Here is a 15,279-nt window from a genome sequence, read left to right as displayed (position 1 = left end):
AAATTAATAAATTCATACACTGAAATATAACATGATAATACAAAGACTGAACATTCCTTAGATGCAACTTGCTAAACATTATTCAAACCATAGGCTCAGTGTTTGTCTAGTTAGGAAGCCATAATTTCATTGTCCAATTTGGTATAAATGAAACGAAATTATTTATTTGTGGGGGTGGGGGATGCCTGACCAAATCCAAATAAGCCAAAAGTGTCTCTTCATACAGTTGGCCCACGATATCTGTAGATTCAATATCTGTGGTTTCATTTACTTGTGGGCTACCTGTCTGTATACCAGTTTAGTTATCGTGGGGGTCGCTTTGCCTATTCACAGTTTTCTACCTCCTATGATAAGTCATTCACAGGGCCTCTTTAAGCCTCCTTGCATGCCTGCTAGGAAGCGGGGAGAGTGTCCACTGAACTTTAAACATCCCAGCCAATAAGCGGAATGGCAGGAAGGTTTAAATGGCCACTCTTCCCGCTTCCTAGCTGGCATGGGAGGAGGCTTAAAGAGGCCCCACGAATTGTTGAGTGCCTTTTGCGCTGCCTCTTTAAGCCTCCTTGCGTGCCATCTGGAAAGCAGGGAGAGTGGCCATTAAATTGCCAGTCTCTCCACTTCCCAGTTGGTGCAAGGGGAAGCTTAAGGAGGCAGCACAAGTGGCTGGATGCCTTTCCCACCACCACTCTAAGCATCCTCACTTCCCAGCTGGGAAACAGGGTGGCTTTAAGAGTCAACGGGAAGGCACTTGGCAACTCACGCTGCCTCTTAAAGCCTTCCCAGCTGGGAAGTATCCCCACTTCTGAGCTGTGAAGGCTTTAAGAGGCAGCAGGAGTGGCTGGGTGCCTTTCTGGCTACCTCTTAAAGCTTCCTTTCTTCCCAATTGGGAAGGCTATAAGAGGCAGTGCAAGTGACAAGGTGCCTTCCCCCACTGCCTCTTAAAGCCTCCCCGCTTCTCAGCTGGGGCGCAGGACAGAGGCTATTTAAATCTCCCTGCCAATCAGCTGATCAACAGGGAGGTTTAAGTTTAAATGGCCACTCTCTCCGCTTCCCGGCACTGTGCGGAGAGACTTAAAGAGGCAGTGTGAGTAGCTGGGCCACTCTTTAAGTGTCCTAGTCGCTCCTGTTGCCTGAGCATGGAACCTAACCCCATTTGAGGTGTTAGATTAAGCACTCCAATATCACAGATTCACTATTCGCAGGACTTTCCCATAGGGAAGTGCAAAACAATTTGGGTAGAAAATGATTTGTACCTGAATCTGGCTGATTTGGGTGATTTGTAGACAAAACAAATCACCCTGTCCTCAATTGCCCAGATTTGGGTACAAAACAAATCACCCCTAACTCAGACCCGAAAAATTTGTAGATTTGGACCTCCATATTGTGGCCAAAGTGGGTTGGGTGGTAGTGCCCAATTGGTGGAAGCTACCACCCAAATTTCAAAGAAATTGGGCAAAAGGGTGATTTTTAAAGAATTTTTGAAGTTGGTGCATCTTTAAGCTTTCCCCCATAGGGAATAATAGGGATTTCAGCAGCCCTATAGCTCTGCATGGGGGGCACCAGGGTGGCCCAGAGCAGGTTGTAGTGGGTGGTAGTGCCCAATGGGTGCAAGGAAGCTACCACCCAGATTTCAAAGAAATTGGGCAAAGGGTTGATTTTTTAAATGATTTTTGAAGTTTATGCGTCCTTAAGCTTTCCCCCATAGGGAATAATGGAGATTTCAGCAGCCTTAGTTATAACTCCCTGAGTAGGGCGGGGGACACCAGGGTGGCCCAGAGCACGTTGTGGTGGGTGGTAGTGCCCAATGGGTGCAAAGAATCTACCACCCAGATTGCAAAGGAAATGGGCAAAGGGGTGATTTTCAAAAATGTTTTGAAGTTGACATAACTTTGAGACAGATTTGGGGCAAGAAAGGGGTTTTGGGGGCAGAAGAGTGGGTCAGGTGGTAGTGCCTTAATGGGTGCCTGCTACCACCCAGATTGCAAAGGAAATGGGCAAAGGGGTGATTTTCAAAAATGTTTTGAAGTTGACATATCTTTGAGGCAGATCTGGGGCAGAAAAGGGGTTTGGGGGACAGAAGAGTGGGTCAGGTGGTAGTGCCTTAATGGGTGCCTGCTACCACCCAGATTTCAAAGAAATTGGGCAAAAGGGTGATTTTTAAAGAATTTCTGATATTTGCGCGTCTTTAAGCTTTCCCCCCATAGGGAATAATGGGGATTTCAGCAGCCCCATAACTCCTCTTGGGGGGCACCAGGGTGGCCCAGAGTGAGTGGTGGTGTAGTGCACAAAGGGTATCAACCACCCCCAAACCTACAAGCCCATGGGGCAATGGGTTTTGTTGTTTCTGAAGTGTTCTGAGCGTGGATTCTTTCCCTTTGCCCAATTCCTTTGAAATCTGGGTGGTTGTTTCCTTGCACCCATTGGGCACTACCGCCCACCACAACCCGCTCTGGGCCACCCTGGTGCCCTGCACATGGAGCAATAAGGCTGCTGAAATCCCCATTATTCCCTATGGGAAAAGGCTTAAAGTTCAATCAATCAATCAACCAATCAATATTATGGTCAAAAGCCAGCACAGGATATAGTACAGATACAAAGAGATAAAATTATTATAGACCAGATAGATACACCTAATAAGCTGTGTATCCATGGCTATAATTAGCCTAAAAGATATTATGATTATGATTAGTAAAATGCAACTCTAAAAACTGGGGTAATTAATAAAATAAGATACTGCAGGCTAAGGCTAAAAACTGTAGGGAGATTAATAGAGTAAGGGTAAAAGATATTGATAAAAGATAAAGGATAAAACAGAAATAAGTATACAACTATCTTTAAAAGTAGGGCATCTAAAATATAAAATGGTTAAGATAACATATAAAAGCTACCAAGTGAAGAAGCAGAGCAAATTAAAATTATACAATCAAGTAAAATGGTCGGTAGTTGAAAGTCTGCTGCAAGGGATATTAACTTGCGATCTGGACCCGGTGGATCTTACACACTGCCCCACAGAACCTGGCAACATTATACGTGAGAGTCCGATTGTCATCTGAGAGCAGCTTCTTGGTATAGGCTTGACTAGAGCGACCAGGGTATTTGAGAAGTAGGGGAGATATGAACTTGTCACGACTGTCTTTATAAAAGGAACATGAAAGCTGCACATGCTCTATGGTTTCCACCTCCTCAGAGTCACAAGGACAAAGCCTTTCCATGAGTGGGACCTTCTTGTATTTGCCTTCCAGAACTGCGGAGGGAAGGGCATGACACTGGGCAAGGGAGAACGCCCTTTATGGCTTGGTATTTCCAGTTGTGCCAAATATGCAGAAGAGGAGACTGTAAATCTGCAACTATCCAGGGTCAGGAAGCCTGGCACCTTACTTAAATCTGCCTGGAATTCCGTGTCCAGAATCCTCTGTTTGATGGTTGTTTTCGCCTTGCCCACAGCTAGCAGAAGGGACGGGGAGAAGCCCAGAAGCGCCATTTCGCTGTAGACTGCCTATGAGGATTGAAAGTTATCTTGCAGGGTTAACGGGGCCAGGCCCCATGGACAGAAGGCTAGTTTGAGCCAGTGGTTAAGAACTGTCATCCAAACCCTAGCCTCCACTTTTATCATGCCAGTTTTCAGCCATAGGGTGGCACTGAAGACACAGCAAGGCACTTGTAAGGCCGCTCTCAAGAATTTAGATTGAACACGTTCCATTATGGCAAGATTGGAGGAGGATCATGGGTGGGCGCCATATAATAATCACGCCAGCGACTTGGCTTCACATAGTTTGAGCGCTGCAGGTACATAATGACCGCCTCCAGAACGAATGAACCTCAAGTTGGCAGTGGAGCCCCTTTGTGCCGCTAGGGCAACGTGATCACAATGGGTCCTTCTTGAGCCCGAGGCATGAAGGACCACCCCCAGGGATGTGAAGCAGGCAACCTGCTCAATTCTGTTTCCATCAATATTCCAATGGTGGATCTTTGGTCTTCTAGCGAAGGCCATTAACTTTGTTTTTTGGTAGCTTATTTCCAGTTGTTCACTCTTGCAATGCTGTGATAATGATGCCATTGCCCTTCTGAGGCCTACAGGGGTCCTCGAAAGGATAGCAGCATCGTCTGCACAGAGTAAGATGGAGATGGTTCTTCCGGCCAACTTGGGAGGGTGGAAGTCAGGGTTGTTGAGACAGCTCACCATGGCATTGATATAGAAGTTGAACAATAGCGGGGCCAGAATACATCCTTGTTTAACTCCCTTCTGGGTTGATATAGGGTTCGTAAAGTGACCCTGGGGGCTTAAGTGATGTGTCTGTGTGAAGAGCGCGGATCAGATACAGCAGGCATCCATCGATTGAGGATGATTCAAGCTTTTCCCATAGCTTAACTCGGGAGATAGAGTTAAATGCAGCCTTAAGGTCTATAAAGGCAGCATAGAGGGAAGTGGATTTGTTGGAGGAGTACTTTTCAATGAGATATTGGAGCACGAGGCACTGATCAGTTGTAGATCTGCCTTCCCTAAAGCCCGCTTGTTCGTCCACCAGCATCTCTTCTTGCTCTAGCCAGTCCTTGAGTTTCCCATGTATGTGCCTGGCATACAGCTTGCTGATGGTGTTGAGCAGACTAATGGGCCTATAATTGGCTGGGTTATCCCTTTGTCCCTTTTTGAATATGGGGATGACAATCGCCCACCCCCAATCCCTGGGGATGCGGCAGTCAATATGGATAAATAGGGGGCCCATCACTCCAGGTTACTTTTTATAAGATCTATAGAGATGAGGTCTTCTCCTGGGGCCTTTCCCACTTTAGACTCAACCTCCACTGCAGTGAGCGGTGGCCAACTAGGCAAGTCTTTTATATCCTCTGGAGGGGGACCTAGGTTTGCCGTTATGTCCTCATATAGGCTCTGGAAGTGCAATTCCCAGGTTGCTGGAGGGATGTGGGAATCTATTGGGGTTATGCCATTGAAAGAAGAGTTGGCCATGATGCGCCAAAATGTTAAGGAGTCATTATCTTTGGCTGCCTGGATAAGTCGTGACCAAGTGGCCCTCTTGGCCTCTCTCTTCTTTGTTGTCAATAGATGTTTATATTGCTTCTTCAGTTGTGAAAGATGTGAGAGGCCCTCTGAGGCATCTGCCCCAGTACTAGCCCTGTAGGAGAGATAGGCAGATGTAAGGGTTTTCTTTGCTTCTATGCAGTCCTTGTCATACCAGGGTTTGAATGGATGCCTGGGTGGCTTTGAAGCGTAGTCCACTTTCCTAATTAAATATTGAGGGAGTTCTGCCCCTCTGGCAAGCTATTGGGAGTGTAGCGAGTCTCCAGGCGTACCTGTTGGATATAGGTGTTTCCCATAGTCTGGGAAACATACCAGTGGGGATTCGAACCAACAATTTTCTGCTTGTTAGTCAAGCATTTCCCCGTTGTGCCACTTAAGGTGACTCGGCTATCACTTACCCGTGCAATATTCTCAAAACACTTGCGGAGATGAGGTTGCACAGCTGTAGGGTCTTTGGTCTGAGACAGTATTTCTAACAGTTCATCATCAGAAAGGAAGTAAAATCTGAAAAGAAAGAACACTCACGTATTGCCTCTGGTCTCTGTCTTTGGTGCGAATAAGAGCAAGACAAGATAACATGTTGAAAACTAGCTTTGGCTGCAAGCTTAAAAGCCGTTTTCTCTGGACTAGAATCTTTTTACTAATGTCTGTTGTCAGGTGCCTGAGGTAATTTCCCCCCTGAAATAACCTGCGTGCAAAGGGCCCCAAAAGAGATTGCTAGAGGATTCTGAGAGAAAACCAGCCCCTTCTTTGCCTTGTATAGTCTGGGCATTTTTAAAAATAGGCACTGTAGGTGTACGAAGTAAAGAATAAGCCCCTTCCTCCTCCCTATCTGCACAAAACAATTGTGAGGGGGGAAATATCTCTTGTGACTGAGAGAGTCACAAACAGCCTGTTCTCTCTGTGGAAACAGGACATAAACTGAGAGGGAACTCCTCCCAGCTGCAGTCCTAGAAGCCACTGGCAGTTGTTACTCCAAGTGGATCGCAGGAGTAACATATCACAGGACATCCTCCTCCTCCAAGTTTTTTGGGGAAAAACCACTTACTCCAGAGCAGAATCTCTTTACTAAGCAGATTCAGTAATATAAATATAACTCCATGATGCCTGTCTAGTCTCATGACCTATTTGAAAACAGGGAGAAGATGTGGGACTATAGTCTATTTACTAAGAAACTCTATGGTAAAAGGTCCTCCCATTCACCATTGTCCAGAGCTATGCATGGCTGGAACAGCTTCAGAACTGTAATGGCTCTCAGATAAGAATAAGAAGAAAACCCTTAGGGTGTATGCTAAAAAAAAACCCCATCAGCTCCATCCCTACTGTCCCAGGAAGTGTGTTGATATATAACCTTGTCATGGAATTACCTTGGGAAAGCTCCTCTCTTGGTCTCCAAGTATTCACTTAGACCTTTCTGTACAAGGTCCAGTAGTTTATTACATTCCCGCAGCTTTTCCAGCAGCCTGGGATCAGGACATACATTAATCACCTGGGAATGCCATGAACAACAACCGTTAGTCCTGCTGGCACTGGCATGGGAGGGGGCGCCACGCTGGCCAGCCTGCTGCCCCCACACCCCGAGCAGTCAGCCTGCAGGCCCCTGCCTGGCGGGGGAGAGCGAGGGGCCAAGAAGGCAGGACAAGGCAGCAGCCCTTTGTCTGGCAGCGGGGCGAGGCGGGGGACCCAACCCGGGGCTGCCGCCACCCCCCTCCCAGGGCTCTCCCCGCCACGCGCGGCTGGGGCCAGGCAGGCAGCAGCAGCAGGCCCCGACAAGCCCCCGAGGCAGCAGCAGCAAGCAGGCGGCGCCGCCTCCTCCGGGGGCGGGGTGGGACTCAACTCACTCTCTCTGGCCGCGCCGCGCCTGCTGGACGGAGCAGTCCAGGCCTTGAGAGGACCGCCTTCGCCTCCCGCTCCAGAGGAAGCCCCCCGCGTGGAGGCTCCCACCGAAGGCCAGCCAGCGGGGGCACCTGCCGGGCAGCGGCCTGCTGCTGCTGGGCACCCCGCAACCCCGGCCAGCCAGCCAGCCGCGCCTCTGGCGTGGCGGGGCTCCCCAGCCCGCCCCCACGCCCTGCTTTGCCCAGCCTGCCAGTTGCGGCTGCAGGAGGAGGAGGAGGAGGGCGACCACCCTCACCCCGGAGCCCTGACTGGCCACTGGGCGCCCCGGAGCCGCCATCAGCAGCAGGCCGGCTCTGCTGAGTGACTCTCAGCACGGGAAGCCCGCCACGGCTGAGTCGAGGGCCTCGGTGGTGGCGCCCGGCCAGCAGCAGCCTGGCAGTTGCCCGCTGAGGAGCTCGCGGGGCGCACGGCGACGCCGCCGGCACAAGCGGCAGGAGGGCGGAAAGCAGCGCCTGCTTGGTCGGCCGCGGAGGAGAGGCCTGCAAGGAGGAGGCTGAGGCTGCTGCTGCCGCCGCCTGCAAGAGGGCTGCCCCCCCGCCCTGCACACTCAGCGGGCTGCCGCTGCTCCCTCTCTGGTGGCGGGGGTAGGGTTAGGGTTGTGGGTGGCACAGAGACATCAGGCAAGAGGGCTGCAGAAACCAGCAGCCACAGCCCCGGGAGAGCCTGGCAGTGCCTGGTGGCCGGCAGTAGCCAAAGGGCCACCAGATCCATGGCAAGACACCACCACCTCCCCCCAGCCCCCCTGGACCCAGCCAGCTGGCTCACTGCGGGGAGAGACTGCCCAGAAGGGTCCCCCCCCATCCCTACTGCCTCTCATCCCATTGGCTCCCCTGGCTGCCTAGCTCCTGCAAGTCTGCTCCATGGGCCCCACATTAGGGAGGTGCATGGAACTGGCCTGGGGTAACTTTAAGGGCAGGGGAGGGTGCACTTCTCTCCCCTCCCCGCGCTCGATTTCCTAAAAGTCCGTTGGGCTGGCATCGTGCTGCCCTGTTGCCCCCTTTACCAGATGGAACTGGAGGTACTCAACGTATCTGTGCGCGTTGGTGCGTGTGCAATGCACACAGGCGTGTCGAGTACTTCCAGTTACATCCGGTAAAGGGGGCAACACTGCTGCCACGATGAGCGCTGGCGGGGGAGGGATTTCAAATTCTGTGCTTTTCATTCTTCCTATAATATATCTGTGTTTGAAATATGATTGGCCGGGGGGGGGGGGGCGCCAGAAGGTGATCTCGCCTAGGGCGCAAAAAACCCTAGCACCGGCCCTGCATGCCACACATTGCATTGTGGGATATCTGGAACGTCACGAGATGGCAGTCAAACTGAAACTGATGAAGGGTTGCCCAACTGCCACATATAGACAGAGGCAGGGCACGAGCTGGCAGTTGGGCTGTCACGAGGAGCTATGTAATCGGGCTGTGAGGTTCCTGTGCAGGCTCAGAAACCATTTTACTAATGATCACAACGGATCACAATCCAGATCAACAAGTTCTGGACCTGGATCTCTCCGTCCTGCTCTGTGCCTCACAGAGCTGCAAAGAGCAGGGCTGCCTGTGTGAGCAGCCTCCCCACCGCAGCCTCCCACCCCACCCCTGGTGATCGTGAGAATCACCTCAATGTCTGAGCCAGGCCCCAATGTCTCTACACAACACATAAACACAATTGTGCCTCTGGAACAATACAGCGTAATAAAAGAGAGAGTCCTTAATAACTCTAATTGTACTTGTACAAAAAGAATGCAGTAGATTAACCAAAAAACTTAAAAAGAAGGACGTGAGCTCTAGTATAAAGGAGGTGAAACTTCAAGGAAGGCACTACAATCTTTTTTTTTATTTTTAGAATGACTTTGCCAGAATAGCCTAAATCTAATGGAATCATGACCTATGCAGGTGGACAACAGCTCCAAGAAATAAACATTATCAGCTGAAATTCATGTAGAAGAATATGATATTATGAAGCAAAATTCATAATTTTGCTTCATCGTTCCTAATGCAAGCACGTGTGAACATGTATGAATAGAATCAAGACACATGACTAGACATAGCCTCACCTCTCTGTTCTCATCGGCATGCTTCATGATCTTTTTCCACATCCTCTCCATAGTTTGGTAGCGTTTGCTTTCCACTGGCAGTTGCCTATTGATGTCTTCTGAGCTGAAAATGGGTTCCAGATACAGCCAGGAACGCTGACAGGTCAGCCACTCCTCCAAGACATCCTGGCAGGAAAGCATGCACATTAGGAAAAGCACACTGGCTGACATTCTGGGCAATGTAACCGCCGGGGCTGCTGCACACATAAAAAGCCACCCTGAGGTTGTTGCGGAGCTAGGACCGGGGAGACTCAAGTTCAAATCCCCGTTCAGCCATGATACTTGCTGGGTGACTCTGGGCCAGTCACTTCTCTCTCATCCTAACCTACTTCACAGGGTTGTTGTGAGGAGAAACCTAAATATGTAGTACACCGCTCTGGGCACCTTGGAGGAAAAGCGAGATATAAAATGTAAAAATAAATAATAAATAATAAAACAGCATGCAGAAACTTGTTTTGTACTACTTTCATTGTTTCCTATCTATCTATCTATCTATCTATCTATCTATCTATCACATTTATATCCCGCTTTTCTTCCAAGAAGCCCAGAGCGGTGTACTACATACTTGAGTTTCTTCTCACAACAACCCTGTGAAGTAGGTTAGGCTGAGAGAGAAGTGACTGGATCAGAGTCACCCAGCTAGTATCATGGCTGAATGGCGATTTGAACTCGAGTCTCCCTGGTCTTAGTCCAGCACTCTAACCACTACACCATGCTGGCTCTCCAACTGAAGTGGAAACACGTGCAGCAGACCCACAGCTTGCCAACACTGAGATTACACTGCCCAGAATACCAGCCACTGACCAGAAGAGCTCAGGTATTTACGTTCTGGGCTCAGACTGAAGATAACAGGAGTGAAAATCTACAGGATATACACTTTAATATTACAATGCTGGAGTAGGTGGATTTCCTTACAAACATAACAATGAAATGAATATCACTGTGAAGCCAGTGGATAATGACCAGTGGATAGGGTAAGACCGTAGCTCAGTGGAAGAGTATCTGCTTTGCATGCAGAAGGTCCCAGGTTCAATTCCTGGCATCTCCAAGTAGGGCGCTGCTACTCATCCTCCCTCCTCCTACTATTTATATACCGCTCTTCAACCAAAGTTCCCAAAGAGGTTTACGTATTGAAAAATAATATATAAATAAAATGGTCTCCTGTCCCCAAAGGGCTCACAATTTTTAAAGAAACACATGTCATATACCAGCAACAGCCACTGGAGCACTATTAGGAACACAGGAAGCTGCCATATACTGAGTCAGACCATAGGTCCATCTAGCTCAGTATTGTCTACACAGACTGGCAGCGGCTTCTCCAAGGTTGCAGGCAGAAATCTCTCTCAGCCCTATCTTGGAGATGCCAGGGAAGGAGCTTGGAACCTTCTGCTCTTCCCAGAGCGACTCCATCCCCTAAGGGGAATACCTTACAGCGCTCATACTTCTAAGGTGTGTGCACACTCACAAGTTTTCGGATGTCCGCTCAATTCAGTTTAGATCCTGCTCAGGTTGAATCAGGAAGGCCCCATTCTGCATGCAGGTGTGCACACACTGCCTTGATACTGCTGCCCAGAACAAAACTCATTCCGCATAGAGATGAAAAAAATTAGAGGAACCACTGCAGCAGAGGGATGCTGTGCTGGGGTTGAAATATCTGTCACAAACCCTGCAGAGCTGCCAGTGTAAATAACACGAGCAAGACCAATGGCCTGACTTGATATAAGGCAGCTTCCAATGCTACTTACTTAGAGGGTGGGGGATGAGGCTGTATCTCAGTGAGCATTTGCTCTGCAATGCAGACAGTATCAGGTGCAATTCCTGGCATTTCCGGGAAGTGCTAGAAAACACTCCTGCCTGAAATCCGGGAGAGTCTCTGACAGTCGGAGTAGACAATATTGAGTTAGATGGACCAATGCTCTACCTCGGTATAAGGCCACTTCCTATGTACCTGTTTTACAATGTGAATGATTATGCACTGACTTCACAAGAAACATCCTAGCATGGTGAAGGAGAAACAGAACATAAAGAAACCCAGAACATTTGGAATGGCTGTCCATATATTTTGATGGTAGGTACTTCCATCTGACATCATGCAAGGAAGTACTGGGTTAAAAATGCAGCTTACATTTAAATAAAATATCTCTATATGAATCCAAACATTTATGATATAAAGAGCACAGCAAAAAAAAAAAGATGCAAAAACAACAGAAAAAAGACATAAAAGTCATGCACACAACAATTTTCAGTAGGCAGGGAGAGCGTGGGGGGAAGACAAGACTGAGCTTACCTTCCCCCAGATGATCTGGCTCTGGTGCACTCCTCGCACACAAACATGATCCGTGCTGCTCTGAGTGCAGATCTCCGGAGAACAGAAAAACGAGTCCTGGCCTCCAGGAATCTCAAAATGCACGGTGTGAGCAGTGTGGTGGCACTGAGGGATCCCGCTCAAGTCAAACTCTAGGCACCCAACTCTGTGAGCTTGTAATCCGAGCATTCACATGTCCCTGGACCGGAGGTTGAGGTTATGCTCACACCCTCTAATCCCAGTTAAGGGCTGGGGTAAAAAGGTGGGCTAAAAGGGGCAGAAGCGCCGGGATTGGGAGCGATCTCAGCGCTCCATGTGAGTAGCCCAACCCAGGCTGGACTACTCCAGCTTGGGTTGGGCTGCATGTGTGAATAGCCTCATAGTTTAGCTCCATGTAAGGTGTGTGCCTGCCTAGTCCCAAAACCTTTGGGACTTTAAACAATCGTTGAAACATGTCAACTCTCAACAGTATAAATACCTTCAACCGTAAACATATATCAAAGGTTGTAGCTACAATAAAGGGATTTGGGCTACAAACTACATGCAGCTATGTTGCTTAAATCCCACTGAAGTCAACCCTTTGGTAAATTCTTCTACAGGACCTCTAGGACTGTTGAGAAGCAGTGTGCGAGTTAATATAGCTTTAGTATAAGAAATAGCATTAACACTTCTTTAATGGGCTTATAGACTGACTTCAGAATAGCATTTGAACGGCAAAGCTTAAACAGTGGTTTGAGATCTCCTGGCACAATATGGAAGCCTTGAGGTGTGTTGCTTGACTACCATAACATGTCAGAAGAATGTAGAACAGAATTTCTATTACAAATACATTTCAGGAGATATGGGAATCATTTGCGTGTGAGTGTTTTTAATAATCATAGCCATTTATATAATGTGTAACAGATTATGGCTTTCCTTTCATCCTTCTTCTTACATTATGCATTAAAAGGGAAAATAATTTGGGGAGTCAGTTGGATGGTATTGAAATAAGTGAGTCTGAAGCAAATGCAAAAGTTGCATAATTAAGCCCCTTTAGTGGTATGGTTGGGAACTACTGCAATAGATGTTTGCATGTTGTTTTGAAAAATTCCATTCCTAGCTTGACTATAGAAGTCAACTAAATTTGAGTCTTGAATCCTTGACCCAAGGGAAATCTGAAAAGTCCTGCTTCTCTATTCATTGCCTCAATTTATACATTCAGCATTCTCCCACAAGGAGCATTCCCGTCACTGCAGCCATGTGCAGGGAAGATGATATGAGCCAAGTACTCCATTCTGATCAACTATAGTGGCGCAGTGAGGAAGCAGCTTGCCTAGGGAGCAAGAGGCTGTTAGAATTCCTGTCGATGTGCTTCCCAGACTATGCCTAGTAAATATATATTTGTAGTCACCTATATTAGGCAGCAATATAGGAAGGTGCTGGAGGTGGACACTCACTTCAGTGACAATGGTAAAGGCATAATCTCATACTGCACAGGAGGAAGGCTACAACACCTGGGGCTATTTAGTTTAGAAAAAAGACAACTGCAGGGAGACATGATAGAGGTCTATAAAATCATGCAAGGGGTGGAGAAAGTGGAGAGAGAGAAATTCTTCTCCCTTTCACATAACACTAGAACCAGGGGGTCATCCCATGAAACTGATTGCCAAGAAATCTAGGACCAACAAACGGAAGTACTTTTTCACACAATGCATAATCCACTTGTGGAATTCTCTGCCACAAGATGTGGTGACAGCCAACAACCTGGATGGCTTTAAGAGGGGTTTGGATAACTTCATGGAGGAGAGGTCTATCAAAGGCTACTAGTTGGAGGGCTGTGTGCCACCTGCAGCCTCAAAGGCAGGATGCCTCTGAGTACCAGTTGCAGGGGAGTAACAGCAGGTGAGAGGACACACCCTCAACACCTGCCTGTGGCTTCCAGCAGCATCTGGTGGGCCACTGTGTGAAACAGGATGCTGGACTAGATGAGACTTGGGCCTGATCCAGCAGGGCTGTTCTTATGAAAACAATGGTAAACCACTCCTGTATTCTACCAAGAAAACCACATGGCTCTGTGGTCGCCAGGAATAGATACCGAATCAACAGCGCAATCTTTCCTTTTCCTACTCCATTCTGAGGCTCGCTTGAATCAAGAATCAACCTATCCAATTTGCACAAGTGGATGTCAGCACAGAGCACCTAGTACCTATGTTACAACCTACAGGGCTGCAGTGGAACAGCAGCTCTGTGTGAGTGAATTTTAAATGTACAAGGTAGAGTACACTGTTGCATTTCTCCCCCTGACCCTTCTATACAAAACAACCAAACTTGAGCCCCTGCTGAGAGAAATAAACATATCCTCATGCTTATTGTTTATAACATGGTGTTCATTTCTTGGGACTCAAAGACAACTCTGAGCCAATTGGTGCTTGTTTTCCATAGTCTCACTGAAACTGGAGTTTAATATTCACAGAAGAATGGTGCTGCTCAACTTGGACTATATGTGGGAAAGTAAGGCTCTAGACATCAGACCTAGCAACAATAAATTAGTTAATGATCCAACTGATGTATCATCATAGAGTTCTCTCCGAACAGTCAAACAAAGTAATTACTTGCAGAACAGCCCTGATATTTATTAATTTATTTTAAAGACTTTTTTTAAAAAGCGTCATAGCTGAGCCAGGTTCCAAACACCACTTTCTCAGCACCTGATTACAGATGCTATGAGTCCCTTCAGCCTCATTGGTACTGGCAGGCATACAATATCTCTCAGAGTCAGGCTGGAGGTTAAGAAATTACTTTTGCTCTCTGCTCTTCAGATTTCGTGGGCAGACAGGTGTGTAATTAAGTGTCTTCTTCAAAGCAGGCAGCACTCAGACTTGTGTGGATGGTCAAGAAGCTATCTAGAAAAATAAATGTGTGTTGAGACTTTCTGAGACTGAGATGAAGGGCATTTCAGTCATACTTCAGGCATAAGGACATTCATACTTGTGTATCTGTCTGCAATCTCAACATAATGGAGTTGAAACTTTACCTCTGTTCCTCTTATCCTGTTGCTTGTGACATTAGACTATAATTGTTGTCCATTCTCTTCACAGCAATTGTTTTACTCAGTTGGGGGATGATTATATAGTCTGTTTTCTAAGTCCTTCATAATTGTTATGCTTTCTTATTACTGTTTCATTGTGTATCCCATTAACTACCAAGGCTGAAAAAATTGTGTTAAAGGCGGAGATGGGGAGGATTTCTTTCCTGGTTAAAATTTCAGCGCAACCACTATGCAGAAATTTAGGGCTAAACTACACATGACATTAAACACATAGTATGGCCTTCCTTCCCTGCCCCTGGAAGCTACAAGGGGGCAATCAGAATTGGGTGCTGAAGGCTTTTTAAAACACTTTCACTTCATGCTGTGATCTTGATGGAAATCACACACCCCAGGCTGCTATTAGCCCAGGAGGGACACTTCCATTTTTTATTTGATGTATCTGATTTCTTTACTGCCACTCCAAAACCTAGAAAACCTAGGTGGACTGGAGTCCTCCACAGAAACCCTGTGGGTGACAATACAAGACCTGAAAGGTAATGTGCTACTGGGAATGTGCTATCACCCTCTGGATCAAAACACTGACAGTGACTGGGAGTTGCAGGAGGAAATCAGGGAGGCGTCAAGGAGAGGCAGGGCTGTAATAATGGGTGACTTCAATTACCCACATATAGATTGGGTAAATTCACAGTCAGGTAATGACAAAGAGGTCAAATTTCTAGATATACTGAATGACTGTGCCCTAGAACAGTTGGTCTTGGAACCAACCAGAGAGAAGGCGGCCTTGGACTTAATTCTGAGAGGCACCTGAATTTGCATATGATACAAAACTCTTTTGGGTAGTGAAATCCAAAACGGATTGTGAGGAGTTCCAAAAGGATCTCTCCAAACTGGGGGAGTGGGCGACAAAGTGGCAAATGCAGTTCAATGTT

The 15,279-nt window shown here is 47.5% G+C and overlaps 1 protein-coding gene across 2 annotated transcripts in view; it reads right to left on the bottom strand.

The window, feature by feature from the left end:
- DNAH1 (dynein axonemal heavy chain 1) overlaps positions 1–15,279 on the bottom strand; it is a 280,454-nt gene that overhangs the window by 146,593 nt on the left and 118,582 nt on the right. For both annotated transcript variants that reach the window (XM_053298325.1, XM_053298327.1), the window contains 3 exons: positions 8,979–9,143; positions 6,403–6,524; positions 5,434–5,539 (listed from right to left, as the gene is read on the bottom strand). In XM_053298325.1, coding sequence (XP_053154300.1) covers positions 5,434–5,539; positions 6,403–6,524; positions 8,979–9,143 — 393 coding nt within the window. The remainder of the gene's footprint in view (positions 1–5,433; positions 5,540–6,402; positions 6,525–8,978; positions 9,144–15,279) is intronic.

The sequence above is a fragment of the Hemicordylus capensis genome, chromosome 2 (assembly GCF_027244095.1).
Source record: "Hemicordylus capensis ecotype Gifberg chromosome 2, rHemCap1.1.pri, whole genome shotgun sequence".
NCBI lineage: Eukaryota > Metazoa > Chordata > Lepidosauria > Squamata > Cordylidae > Hemicordylus > Hemicordylus capensis.
This window is presented reverse-complemented; position numbering and strand designations above follow the sequence as displayed.